Source organism: Strix uralensis, chromosome 19 (assembly GCF_047716275.1).
Source record: "Strix uralensis isolate ZFMK-TIS-50842 chromosome 19, bStrUra1, whole genome shotgun sequence".
Lineage (NCBI taxonomy): Eukaryota > Metazoa > Chordata > Aves > Strigiformes > Strigidae > Strix > Strix uralensis.
Genome location: NC_133990.1, coordinates 9780495 through 9793603, shown reverse-complemented (window position 1 = coordinate 9793603; position 13109 = coordinate 9780495). Strand labels below are relative to the sequence as shown.

The 13109-nt window shown below is 47.9% G+C and overlaps 1 protein-coding gene across 2 annotated transcripts in view; it reads right to left on the bottom strand.

Annotated features, from left to right (window-relative positions):
• HID1 (HID1 domain containing) overlaps nucleotides 1-13109 on the bottom strand; it is a 31525-nt gene that overhangs the window by 2282 nt on the left and 16134 nt on the right. The window contains exons 5-19 of one of the 2 annotated variants that reach the window (XM_074888841.1): nucleotides 12248-12354; nucleotides 11660-11776; nucleotides 10692-10914; nucleotides 10234-10290; nucleotides 9997-10137; nucleotides 9493-9583; nucleotides 8676-8827; nucleotides 7328-7406; nucleotides 6487-6651; nucleotides 5103-5330; nucleotides 4473-4606; nucleotides 2641-2688; nucleotides 1316-1396; nucleotides 834-925; nucleotides 364-522 (exon numbers count right to left, since the gene is read on the bottom strand). In XM_074888841.1, the coding sequence (XP_074744942.1) occupies nucleotides 364-522; nucleotides 834-925; nucleotides 1316-1396; nucleotides 2641-2688; nucleotides 4473-4606; nucleotides 5103-5330; nucleotides 6487-6651; nucleotides 7328-7406; nucleotides 8676-8827; nucleotides 9493-9583; nucleotides 9997-10137; nucleotides 10234-10290; nucleotides 10692-10914; nucleotides 11660-11776; nucleotides 12248-12354 (1874 nt within the window). The remainder of the gene's footprint in view (nucleotides 1-363; nucleotides 523-833; nucleotides 926-1315; nucleotides 1397-2640; nucleotides 2689-4472; nucleotides 4607-5102; nucleotides 5331-6486; nucleotides 6652-7327; nucleotides 7407-8675; nucleotides 8828-9492; nucleotides 9584-9996; nucleotides 10138-10233; nucleotides 10291-10691; nucleotides 10915-11659; nucleotides 11777-12247; nucleotides 12355-13109) is intronic. The other variant, XM_074888842.1, reaches the window with a different exon arrangement.

Sequence of the window (13109 nt, the reverse complement as noted above, 5' to 3'; positions counted from 1 at the left end):
CACAGAATACCTTCCACTTTGCAAAAGAGGAAATCACTGTTTGACAGACAATGCACCTTAAAGGCACAACAGTATCTACAACATCCCACAAAGTCAGAGCTTTGCACGAAATCTCTGCACCATCCCCTCTAGGTAGCTTTTCTAGCCAGTTCCCAAAGAAGCAGTACTCCCAAAACAACCCCTTCACATCACCCGCCCAAAGATTTGAAGCGGCTGATTCACCCTAGTGTCTTCCAAGGGAAGAACATCTTTCTATCCTGTAAACATGAGACAATCCAGAGCTGGCCAAGTGCATGCAATTCTCTCTCCAGGCCCCCCAAAAGTTTGGAAAAGACCAAGTTAGACTGCACGCAGCTGGTTTACCTCAAATAAATAACACCCCACATGTAGGTCCGGAACCACATGGCAGTGCCCGAGTTAGCCTGGTACTTGCGAATGAGGATGGGGTGAGGTACAGGCAGCAGCCCCACCAGTGTGCCATGCTGCAAGAACTTGAGGATCTCTGATTCATCAGTGAGACCCCTGCAAAGAAAGAGATCAGGAACATCCTTAGCATGTCCCACAGACACCCCCAAAACTGCTGCAGCACGAAGCATCACACAGCTAGCAACCATGGCCACCAAGAACACACATCCTCTCCACTGTAAAAAAGAGTTGAGAAGGGATCCAACAAGAAGCTTGGCAAGCAAAATAACATGTCCTCTGCTGAGACCGTGATGCTTTTTCAATTATACTTTACAGGGTTTCCCCTAGAGACCCTCCAAATTTAAACTGCCAACCTCACAGAGCTCTTTACACACTGCACAGCCCTTTCTCTCCAAAAATGTACTTACTTATCAATGCAGATCTTCTCCACCTGAGGGACCAGCACCTGTAAGAGCCGCATGATTGTCTGCAGGGGAAGCTTTGACTTCCAAGACATCACCTGTAAGGAGGAAAGTCCGGAGGGAAATCAGTGCAATGCATTAGTAGTTTTTCTACAGTTATCTCCACAACAAATGAGATTGACAAAAATCACAAAGGTGGTGGATGAACCGGATGCACAAGAGCAATACAATAAATCCTGGAGCTTTAGAATTATGAGCCACTCAGTGAAACTAGCAGGGCATTGGTTTAAAACAGGTAAAACAAAATACTTCTTTGCAGGTGGTAGCAAACTTCTGGAGCTTTAACCACAAGTCAAAGACACTCCCCATGAGGAAATGCTCCTCTGGGGAAGCCTCTGCTGACAGGAGAAGCAGGGGGGGGTGTGTGTGGCATTTCTGCCACAACTGTTTCCCCTCATTATTTATTTCCTCTGTCCAGATTCCCTTACCCAGTCAGGAGTTGGGGTCCACTGTCCACTGGAGGATGCACTAGAGAGACGCCTTCGATCCCGCTGGTGATGTGATGCCTCCTATCAATAAGTAATAATTTTTTAAAAAACAAAAACCAAAGAAACTAACAAAAGCAAATAACACTTAAGAGCAAGAAATACAACCCATTTTCTGCTGACTTCCCCCCCAGTTTTTCCAGAGCACTGCTGGGAAAGACAGTTCAGTCTGTCCCTAGAACAGATCAAACACACCAGACCTTTGTTCACCAAAACCATATGCTTTGACCCAGTGAGTGGCAATGTTTGATGGGGTTAAGTTGTAGGACCCTGTGGCAAGGTCACAACTCATGTCACCACTGCTAACACTCTGTTGAAACAATCCACAGTGGGAGAGTTGAAACAGGACGGACAAAAGACATGCTTGCTTCTTTTAGCACAGAGATTAAATAGCTAAAGGGCACAGCTTTTCAGACCTCCATCTACTGAGTATCTCTAGGATTTTTAGTGCCCAAAGAGTGTTTTTCCAAGGGTGGGGTCTCAGCAATTCCTACGTAACAGCCCCTGCCTCTTAAGGAATGACACACTCATACCCCACAAACATGAACACCATCACTAGTCACTTTTTGGAAAGCTCTGGTCAAAAGTCCAAGACCCAATTTTCTCTTACTCTTCTTGCCATCACCATTTTCATTTCTTTTATACAGAAGACATTACTAACACTCCAGCTTTCCATATTCATGGTGGAAAGGAAGGAAATAACCCTTTAAAATCACTATCAATCACTGCACAAGGTTAAAAATGGAGAGGCTTTTTCCTTTTGCAATGCATCCTGACCAGTCATTACTACAGCCTAGAGCTGACTTTTCTATGAAACAAATGGGAACAGCACTTCCTTCCAACAGGCATCCTACACCTCCACATGCATGGACTCATTCACACATCACCTTCGCAACCAGAAACAGCAGGCTTGGGGCAGAGCTGTGCTGAAACCCACTGGAAGCCAACAGTGCTCTACCAGTCCTTTTCTGACTGGGGAACAGCTCAAGCCAGCTGCTGGACACAGAGATGTAATAACCCATGATTATGTTTCAGGGGCTGCTGGAAGAAAACCTTTCCTCTGCAAGCTCTCAGCCAAGATCTCACTTAATGATGACATAATTAATTGTGTGCTTAAGACATCTTGCTGACCATGGGCCTCCATCTGGTACCAGGGAAGACCAGGAAAGGTAAGGAAAACTGGTCCTCGGATAGTCAGGAATTCTGTTCATTCCAGTTTATTCAAAACCTAAACAGCAACATTATTTTGCAACGTTTGAAGCTACAACCTTATCGTTCAGCCTGTTCAGCTTCAGTGCCGTGTCCTCATCAAGCTTCTAAAAATAAAATTCATAAAAACATAAAAAACTCTGATTTCCTTCAGATGATCCCACCCTCTTCCTCTTTTCTTCTCACTCTCCCACAGCCCTTGCCCCCTCACAGCTGCCATCCAAATGCTGGCAGCCAGCTGACACATTTAGAAGAGGTAAGATGGAATTACACTGACATATGAAGGCTGTTGAATGTTTCACGAGACACTTTTGAAATGGTTATGACTGATAAGGGGAGAACATTGCAACAGATAAAGGAAGAAAATTAAATCAGTCATAAGGGTGGGTATCCTAAAATTTATACAGTATCTCTTACTAATTTATCTTAACTCAGTAGGTTGGAACCTGGTTGGAACACAGAAAGAAGATAATATTCAGATAGTCTGAAACACCACAATCCCTGGAGACAGGCGTGTGCTACCTGAAGCGCCATGCGATAGCAGCGATGATTCTCCCCATAGCATATCCCACACCCACTTTACTGCCCTTCACCTCCTGTCTGCTTTTTGGCCCCCACCCCACAAACATTGAGACATGCAAATAGCATCGCTGCAGCCAGGTGGGGCAGCGAATGGCAACTGCGTGTGTGAGACAAAAGGCCCACATGCACACACACACAAGCAGAACAAGCAGAGGATTGGGACATAAGGGTATAACATAGGAGGTCTTCAGCCTGCTCTGCCAGATTGCGATGCCGCTGCAAACATCCCCCTTTTGGATCCCAATTCTGCAGTACTGTCCTGGCCAAAAGCATATCGAGAGCAAAACAGTCTGAAAGATTCTTGTAGCACCACCACAGTCCATAGCAGCCCATGATAAAATGCATCATCCCAGCTCATTGCCTCCTGCCCAATTTGCTCCACACCTGGTGTGTCATTTGGTGGGTCATTTTGGCCATTCCAGAGAAAACTAAGAGAGGAAAAGCCAGGAAAGTTATGCCTTTCACCATGGGGCAGCTACACCTCCCTGTGCAAACGGATGCAATGTTCTCACTGCAATGAAATGGCTCAGGGGACAGTGAATGCTCAGGCAGAGTGTGAGGCAGTGCCAGATATATAAACGTGGCCTTGCTGAAGGAGGAGAGGACAAGCAGCACAGCCCTTGTAATACACTTCCTGCAAGACAGCCTAGAGGTTATTGATACTGGACAGGAAAGGACACGGACTGAGGAGTTAACAGAGAACAATAAAAGACTACTGCTGCACTGAAATTGGAAGACAGTTGGTTTATAGCTCTTGACGGGGAAAACCAGCAAATGCCAGAAGGCTGACATTGTCACCAGGGCCTAGGAGGGCAGCACAGCCTTGATTCACAGACCACAAAGCCTCTGTGTCATCTACATGGCGAAGCAGCCACCACTCCGAGGGCAGCATCTCAGCCAAGCCCTCATGGGAACACATTGTGCACACCACCAGCTAGCCAGAAGATTCTGGTAGAGCTCTCCATCCCAGAAAGGAGGGAGAGGAGAAAGAAGCAGCAGTGAGAACCTGAGTTGAAAAAGCCTCTGGATCAGGAATACATCCTTTGCAATTACACACTTGCTGCTCTATCAGTAACTTTCAAGGTGGAGGAAGCTCACTCCTCTAGTGTCACTAGCACAAACGTGAAACACCTAAGATGATGCAACAGTACTTCTGAACTACAGTGTTTTCCAGCACAGTGCGTGTGTGCATATTGCCTCTAACATGATGCCCTTCTTCAGTGGGCCAACCAGACCTCTCCTTCTGAGTCCCCCATTTTAGTTCATTTCACACCCCAGACCCTCCCTACGCACCAGTGTCAGGCCTTACCCCGCTCCAGGGCTCCCCATCGCTGCCAGCTGAGGGTGGGTTACCGTCTGGTGGAGGCTGTGAAGACTCGGGCTCCAGCGAACGCATGGTCCCATCCTCTGATACCTGCGACTTCTCCGTGAGCTTGTCAATTCCTGTGTTCAAAGAGAAAAAAACTCAGAAACACAAGTGAATTAAATATGCTTAAAAGCGGGAAGTTCTCTGCCCTACCATGCACAGACACCCTATGCATCTGCTGACATCTGAAATGCTCTCCTTTCAACAAGAAAAGCAAGATCTAGACTTGATTTCACCACCCCAAAGGTGTTTATTTGTCTCTAGGAAAATGCCCCCTGATGTAAGAGAAACACTGGTTCACATGGATACAGTTAAACTGAGGCAAAATGTCAAGATTAGGACAAATGGCCAGGTGGACACTAAGTCTGAGAGGAGAGAAACTCAAGGCAGTTTACTTTGACTTCTTTGTAATCAGCTTGGGCAAACCGATCTGAAACTCAGACTGGAAGGCAGTAAGTCATTCACAGATGTAAACTCTTAATCTCTCCCACGCCCAGTGAAAGGGTGAGTCCACACCGTATCTCCCAGAGAAAACAAACCTCTTCCCTGTTACAAAGGTAAACTAAATCTGACCTGGAGTAGCCACCAAACTTGTCTTCAGTGTCCCTGGTTCAGCGGGGGCAGCAGGACGTGACCCTTCCATGGATACCCCATCCTGGGAGTTGGTGCGAGAAATAGGCTCAGGAGTTTTCTTCTTGCGCTGCAGACCCTTCTGGATGGACTGTGAGTCCGTGGGTAAGTTGGCCAGCTGGTGAAATACATTCCGCTTGCGGATAACAGCATAGACCAAATTTGAGTTCCCTGGGAATCACAGCAACAAAATGAGCAGAGAGTAAGACTCAAAGAGCTCTGCCAACACAGCACAGCTCACAGGGTACACAAAGCATGATTGTGGAGACCCCGCAAGCTCAGAGAACCATGCTTCCACCCACAAAGGCAATGGCACAAGAAAGAAAGAGCAGAGCTCGATATCCTCTTACCAATTACAAAGCAGTACAGGAAATTCAATTAAATCCTTCCTAGGCTGGAAGGCTGACAAGAAATGGCTTAAAAACTGACATTCAAACAACTAAGAAGAAAAAGGGCAGTTAAAACCACATATTAGCACCTATTTTGGAAGAAAAGGTTGTTAGCCAAGATTAGACATTTCTCCATCTTCAAAGGAGTTCACAAAACAAATCAGGGGCATTCCATCTGAGGAGAAACAGGCTTGAAATAGCAAAGCCAAAGGGCCAGAATTCTTACTGTCTGCAAGGTGGCAGAGAACAGAATGAAACCCTAAAATAAAACCCAAATCACAGCCACAAAGGCTGTTTTAGGATCTGGTAACTTGCAAGATTTCTATTAGGGAAGCAGAATGGCCACTCTTGATTTGCAGTTTTAAAGCAAAACATCAAATTTTGAGCAGGTTAAGGGACCTCATTCTATTATTTCCTTGAGGTAAAAGGCTGTCATGCTTTTAAGAGGGAAAGCATAAGGCATTTCCTGGAAAGGTAGTAAGTGCCAGAACTTTGTTTGGATGGGGCTGTTTGATCTTCAGCTCCAGTGACCTGCCAGATCAGAACCAAGAGGCACGTAAACATTTAAGGAGATGGAAGTTGTTTTGTCCCCTCACCTACATTGCTGAGCAACACGAGCAGTTTCACAGCAGCATCCAGCCAGTCACAACTTAAGCGTTACACACTCACTTTCTCTTCTTCTTCCCCTTCGCCATCCATCTTATCTTCTGCTCCGCAGGAGGCTGAGATTATGCTGATAATCTGCTACCATCTCATTTTGCTCTAACCCAATCTGTCTGGGTCTAACCCAATTTCTCAATCCTAGGCAAGTCTCCATGTAGCTCGTTTCTACACTTCTCCCATTCTCTCATCTGTTTGGACTTTCTCTGAACTTCCATCTCATGTTCTCTTGGACTAAACCAGTGCAAACCCACTAAATACAGTAGTCAGTCTCTTACCATCAAACTGGTACTGAATGATGTTGTTGAAAACTTCCAGCAAGAAGAAAACGAGATGGTGGTTCTGGACAGCAGAGAACAGGAACCAGGTGGTGGAAAAAGCCTCCAGGAGATGCAGCAACTTGTTAGCAGCCACCATAGAGAGAGACTTCAGGTACGGAGACACTGTGGAAGGCAAACTAATGAAAACTGGAGAAGGAGCCAAGGTGAATGTATTCACATAAATACACCACTAAAAATGTTGCTCTTACCATCTTCTCACCCTGCATTTCTGGGAAAGCCTCATGGAATAGCTGAGCTCAACAGGGTTCCACAGAAACATTCCCAAATATAAAAGAAGTGAAACAGAAGTGAAACTACTGACTAGTAAAAGCAGGTAGTTCTGCTTTTAGGGGGTCTTGTGTAGTTTTACACTAGTAACATCGCCTCTGGCGTTGCTCCCGAAAAGCTTACACAACCAGAGCCACCTGGAACTCACTAAAGCCCAAGGGAAGCCTCTGCCACCGTGGGGAGGTGGCACTCCCTGCTGGAAAGAGACAGCACTGCCAGCCACCCTCACCAGGCCTTTTGGCAAATGCCCTTCTGCCACCCCAGAGGGGCTCCAGGACTCTGCTGTCCCACCCGCTGCCCCATCTGGCTGAGCCCAGGCAGGAACCCTGCAGGCAGGTCTGACCTGCAGCTGGCACCTCCAGTATGGACTGCAAAGGGTCAGTCTGCAGCAGCAGCCGCTGACACTGGTCAGTGTTAGGGGGCACAGGCAGGAGCGCAGGGAGAAGGGAGCGAGAGCAGCCAGAGCTGTCCCCCCTGCGGGCTGTGGTTTCACACCACACACAGGGCTTACCGTTCACAACGATGGTGAGCAGGCAGTCAAAGAGAGGCTGCAGCCGCTGATGCCCACTGGTTATGATCTTGTGAAAGACCTATGGTAAGGAAGGGGTTCTTGAGCAAGGTAGCACACCTTACTGAAAGTGCCTTCTCAACCAAAACCAGTGCCACCCCCACACTAATCAGTTCCTGACACCATTCCTTCCTAGGCAGGGCCCTGCACACTCCACAATTACACAGGTGGGGAAGGCTGCTCTCACTGTGGACTTGCACTCTGGGAGTACAAGCTTTCATTTACAAGGAATTCTTCGGGGACGCGATGAGGGCTCTACAACACTGCAAACAGAACTGGCTGTGAACTGTTCCAAAACGCACAGGCAGCCTGAGACAAAAATAAACTACCAGGAAATAAGAAACATCTTCACCTCCAATAGATTTTGACTCTTGAACCCTGACAATAGCTGCTTTAAATGCCACAGAACTAATCATTTCACATTTATATTTTAGTGCAAACTTCTAACTCAAACGTTTGTCCTACTTTTCTTAACTATACCCTCAGACATGGGAAGATCCAATCTTGGCCCTCCCACCTCTAGCTGGCGTGCCTGTAGAGAAGACCTGCAGCATAATGAAAACACAGAGATGATCTAAAATTAACGGAATGTAATAGCAAAACAGACAGTGTCAAGAGCAGTTCTGATGGGCACATTTCTTCCTACTCCTTCTAACAGGAATCTCCTTTTGGAGGTTTATCAGAAGTTGCTGAGAGATTCCTCTCTGGCAAACGAGCACTAACATGACAGGAGGGTAACCCGAGGCTGGTACTGTAAAACACACAGCTGTTTGCAGGCAGTATTGTGGCCCTGAGCACTACAGACTGAAAGATAAATGAAACCTTGCAGCAACCCAGAGCTGTAGGGTTACACCTGGTATCAGTGTTGTTCCCATTCTGACAGACGTGCCCCACACAACTCTGGGTACTTGGGACAGAGCCAGCAATGCAGTCAGATCTCCCGCCTTCCCCACCTGCAATCAAGTCTGGTGGAGACCATGCACCCATCCCACTCATACCAGTCCCAGAGTCCTTCAGACACCAATCCAGCACCACCCAGGATCCTGGTTTTTGGGATCATCTCATGCAGATGGAATTGTGTCTCATGCATATGCACCCTGCCAGACACATCACCTCAGGTTAACACCCTGCAAAGATCCCACCAGTGCTTGGATACATCCCACACACCTTCTAGCTACTTAACGGGCTGGCCATCTAAGAAGGACGAGTATATTGAAGGAGGACAATCATTTGTGGAGATATGAAACAGGAGTTAAGAGGGACAGAAAAGAACTGCTGGAGCTAAACTCACTATGATGAGCAGATCTGCATGTGTCCCTGTGAAAACAGGGATGTCCATAGGCACTCGTACAGAATACGGCTTGTTCAGTCGAACCCCAAAGTTACGCTCCCCACTGAGAAGCAGGAGGATAAAGACCCCAATGTGCATCAAGCCCACTCGTGCTGCAGGAAAAAAAAAAAACAAAACAAAACAAAACAAAACCAAAAACCACACATCACAGTGAGGTCAGTGGACTCCTGAAGACAGAAGGGCAGTAAGGAGAGAGGAGAAACACTACAGGACTGAAAGAAAAACCACACAAACCAGACCATCCTGATACAAGACATCCCGCACAGAGCTCCCTTCACTGCAAATCCCAGCGTCCTTCCCAAGCACACATACAATCTTAAGTCTTGGACAGATCATGCTTTTCTTCATTATGATCCTGTTGTAAACCCATCACCATAGTAGAAAAGATCTGATGACTTCTTTCCACTACCCAGTGATGGAGTTATGCCTGATTCACACCCAACGCAAGAGCAGACTGCTCATTTCTCCCTCTTCATAGGATCAGGGACACAGTTTTTGAGATAAGGACTCAAAACAAGTTAACACATGCTAAGGAGCTCCCTTCCCTGTGTTGTGGTATAGATCACGTCCTCCTTCTAGTCTGTTACAAACATTAAAACCCAGCTAACTGAACCACTCTACTCCACGTCTGTGGAAGGCTACGAACATGCACTTGAGGTACTATCACATCTAAGTGGTAGGGAGGAAGCATCTTAAAGACACTGTAGCTCAACTGTCAAGCACAGATCATTCCAGATATTGAAAATAACAAACTTACACTGGTCTGCTCTGGCATCATTGAGAAAATACAAGATTGGGACAAGGATGTCCAGAACATCGCTGCTCTTCAGCACAAAGAAGAGGAATTTCTGGAAGAAAGGGGAGGATTTCAGACAATCACAAGCATATTTGGTTTTCTGCATCATCCGCAGGACTCAGGACAGGTAGCCTCAAGCTAATTAGTCTCTCAAGAACGTTAGAAAGGCTGGTGTCTGCACCAGCTCTTCAACTCCAGTTGTTGAAGTTATTTGTAGTTATTGTAATACTTGCCCCAGCGTTTGCCTCAAACCCTGAGGGGCTGCATGCTCTCTCACAAGCTGTCCTTACAGCCAGAACCCCCCACCCCATGCAGCAGGCAGTGGTGCTGCTGACCAGAGTACCACAGAGTCACTGCTAACTACCTGCACACAACCCTTCACCGGGGCTCAGTCGAGCCACAGCCACACCAGGCTCTGGGCAACAGGCAAAGTGAGACAAAGCTGAACAAGAAGCAGATCCACACCTTGTTGAAGTCACAGAGTTTCCAGAAGAGGACGAGGAGTTCCTGATGGAATTGGATCTTCTTGGCAGAGTTTGGCAGGTAGGTCTGGACCAGCGGGTTTGATAACAAGCGGGCCACTCCTTTCAGGATGAACTGGAAATCCTGCCAACAGATCAGGAAAGAGACTGTGGTGGGCCCAGGGCTAATGCAATCAGCATGAAATCAGACAGGAAATAGTTCAGGACAGGAGCACGTTACCTCCTCTCGGTGTATTCTTGAGAGGTAATTCACAAACAGATTGTCTGGTCCAGGAGGCTGCATTCAAAGAAAATGAGTGAAATGCTTACAGGCAACAAGGTTTACTCAGGAAGTCAAAGTGTAACAACTGGCTCTGGAGGCTAACGTCTCTCATTTCAGCTTTCCTCTCTGAATGGTCCAGTTTTAAATGCTAGAAGACAGAGCACCTCAGGGAACAGTAAAGTCAGGGTTTTTTCACTTACATGCACCTGATTCAAGTCAGTGACCAAAACCTAGTGGTTTGGTCATGTGCAGCTGTTTAACGACCTACAGGAAAGAAGCAGGACTGGCCCAGAGACAGCAGACTGTAAGGAGAGGAGTGGTGCTGGGCCCTACAGGTCAACATTCAATGCAAGCTGGTGTAAGAGGACCACGGGGAGTTCAGGATTACAGCAAATACAGATCCCAGTGTCACTCACATCTGCATCATCCATGGCCGTGCCAGTGGTCGTGCCATCCACGGTGGGGCTTGAACTGGTGGAGCTGTCATAGTCCAAGGTAACAATCAGTACCTGGGCTGCCTCCTCCACCAGTGGCTCGCGGTAGTCAGAGAAAAGCAGGTGATTGTATGGAATCCCATAACCCACTGGGTCGTAGGCACAGACGACGTTCAGAAGTGAGGTGAAGAGTGGGAGCGCATGTCTGGGAGGAGAAAACGTTCTCAGAAGGCAGAAGCAGGAAGCAAAAGGTGCTGCCTTGGGGAGGGACAGGCATCTCTCTCCCCAAGAGTCTGGGGTCATGACAAAACACTAGTGCCTTCCCTAAGAGTGGCCCATGACTGAGCAGCCCAGAGACAAGAGCTGACACTCCAGCTCCCAGCTGGTCTCCTGGAGTACAGCCGAGAGGAAAGGGGAGGTGAAAAAGGCCGTGGGGCCTCCCAGAGGAATCCTGCGCAGCAGTGTGAAAAAGTGGACAGGACCTCCAAGCCCTCTAGACCCTGGAAGGACAAAACTGTCTGCCTTCAGCCAAGACTGCGCTCCCCGAGATGAACAACTGTCACCCGAGGAGCTGAAAGTCCCAGTGAGACAATGTCACTAGAGGGCAGCATCCATCCACCACCCACACCACAAACCACCCGCGGGGGGGCCACGCCACCAGCCCCACGAGGGAACGGGGTCTACAGCAGCGAACAGCATCTGCCATTTGCCACAGGGCAGGGATCAGTCCTGCAAACTCCAGCGAGAACCACGCTGTCCCTCCTTTTGCTGCCAAGGAACAATTCTCACTAAGCAAAGATGCTAATGGGGTGTATGTAAGACAGGGACAAAGAAAAAGAACCACAGCCCCTTAGCAAGTCCTATCATCCCCATTACGAACACACTCTATGGAAGATTTGCAAGCGTTTCTTTCTCCCCCTGGCAGCCAGTCCCCCATCCTTCACACTCACCTGTTCTCCGTAGAGCAGAAGAACTGCACCCAGGGGTTGGCATTGCTGCTGTCCGAGGAGGGAGGCAGATACATGGCTTCGGAGAAACAGGTCAGCAGCAGCTTAAGCAGCTCTGTCCTGAAAGGAGGGAAGAAGAAGCCAAGGCCTGGAGCCATTCAGGAGCAGGGACTGGGCGCAGGAGGCACAATCACCTACCACAATAACACATAAGGAAAGCTCAGTCCCTCCCCACAGAGACCTAAGCCCATTTCATTTCGTCAGTAATACTGCTGTCACTGGCAAAAAGCTCAGCAGAATTGCTGCCTTATGAAAAAGAAATACAGTACAGAGCTCCTAGGCATTTTCAAAGCAGCAATGTTTTGCCAGGTCCTGTTGCAGATACTCTGACTCCCATATCATATTACAAAAAGCTATTCAGAACGTCAGCTGTTTGGTGGGGTTTTTTTCTGCGTTGCCAGTCCTGTTAGCTCAAAGGAGCAAAGAGAAAGCCCCTTGGGAATCACAGATACCCAAGCAGAGCCCATCTCCCCTAAATCCCACTCTCCTGAGACCAGTTTCTTTCCATTCTGCCTTTGCAGACCCTCTTACCTATTCAAGTCATGGATGTAGTTAGGCTGTGGAGAATGAGCAAAGCCCACTCCTGCCTCCCAGATGTACTCACAGCTGTCAATGGAGTGGATATCTTCCGCTGTGTCCTGTGGGAAGAAATAAGAGGTTGGACCACAGAAGGCAAGAGCAAGATTTGACAGCACGAGTGGTATTCAAGGCAGTTCAGTCACTCTCTTTAACAACAGCAAAGAAACCGGGAGAAAAGCATCCAAACACTCAGACTGTACATACCAGCCCCACCCAGGGAGTATCCCTGACAGAGGACCTCTCATCTTCAACAAGTACTGAGCACCATGCAGAATGAGGCCCTTCCTCTGGCATGCTAAGGTGCAATGTTAGCCATCACCACTGGGAAAGGTCACCCAATGCCAAAGGATCCAAAACACATCCTGTTCTCATTACTGGATGTATCAGCATCTCCTCTCCTTTCCTCCACATCCCATGAAACACAGCCCAGGTCAGGGCTTTTCCTTTGCAGATCAAGAGCACCATACATGGGGTTCAGTCCTGCTCGACACCTCGACCCTATCTCGGAGCACGTCATGTTGAGTTTACCCACATAACGGTGACTCACAGTGGCTGCACCCAAAAAGGCAGAAGCAGCAGCACATTAACCCTCACTGATAATAAAAGCGGATATAGCTGTGACTTGCTTTTCAGAAGGTAAAGCAAGAAGGTGACTGCGAATATGTTGCTTCTCCTAGCCAGAATGCTCCCAGTTCCTTGCCAGCTGCTGGCATGACTCCCGAGCTCTTGCTTTGCAACCTGAGGAGATGAACCACAGCAGTTTGCCCTTCTTTGTCATGGTCAGTCAGGTCAGGGTTGAAGCAGCTTTGTGGAG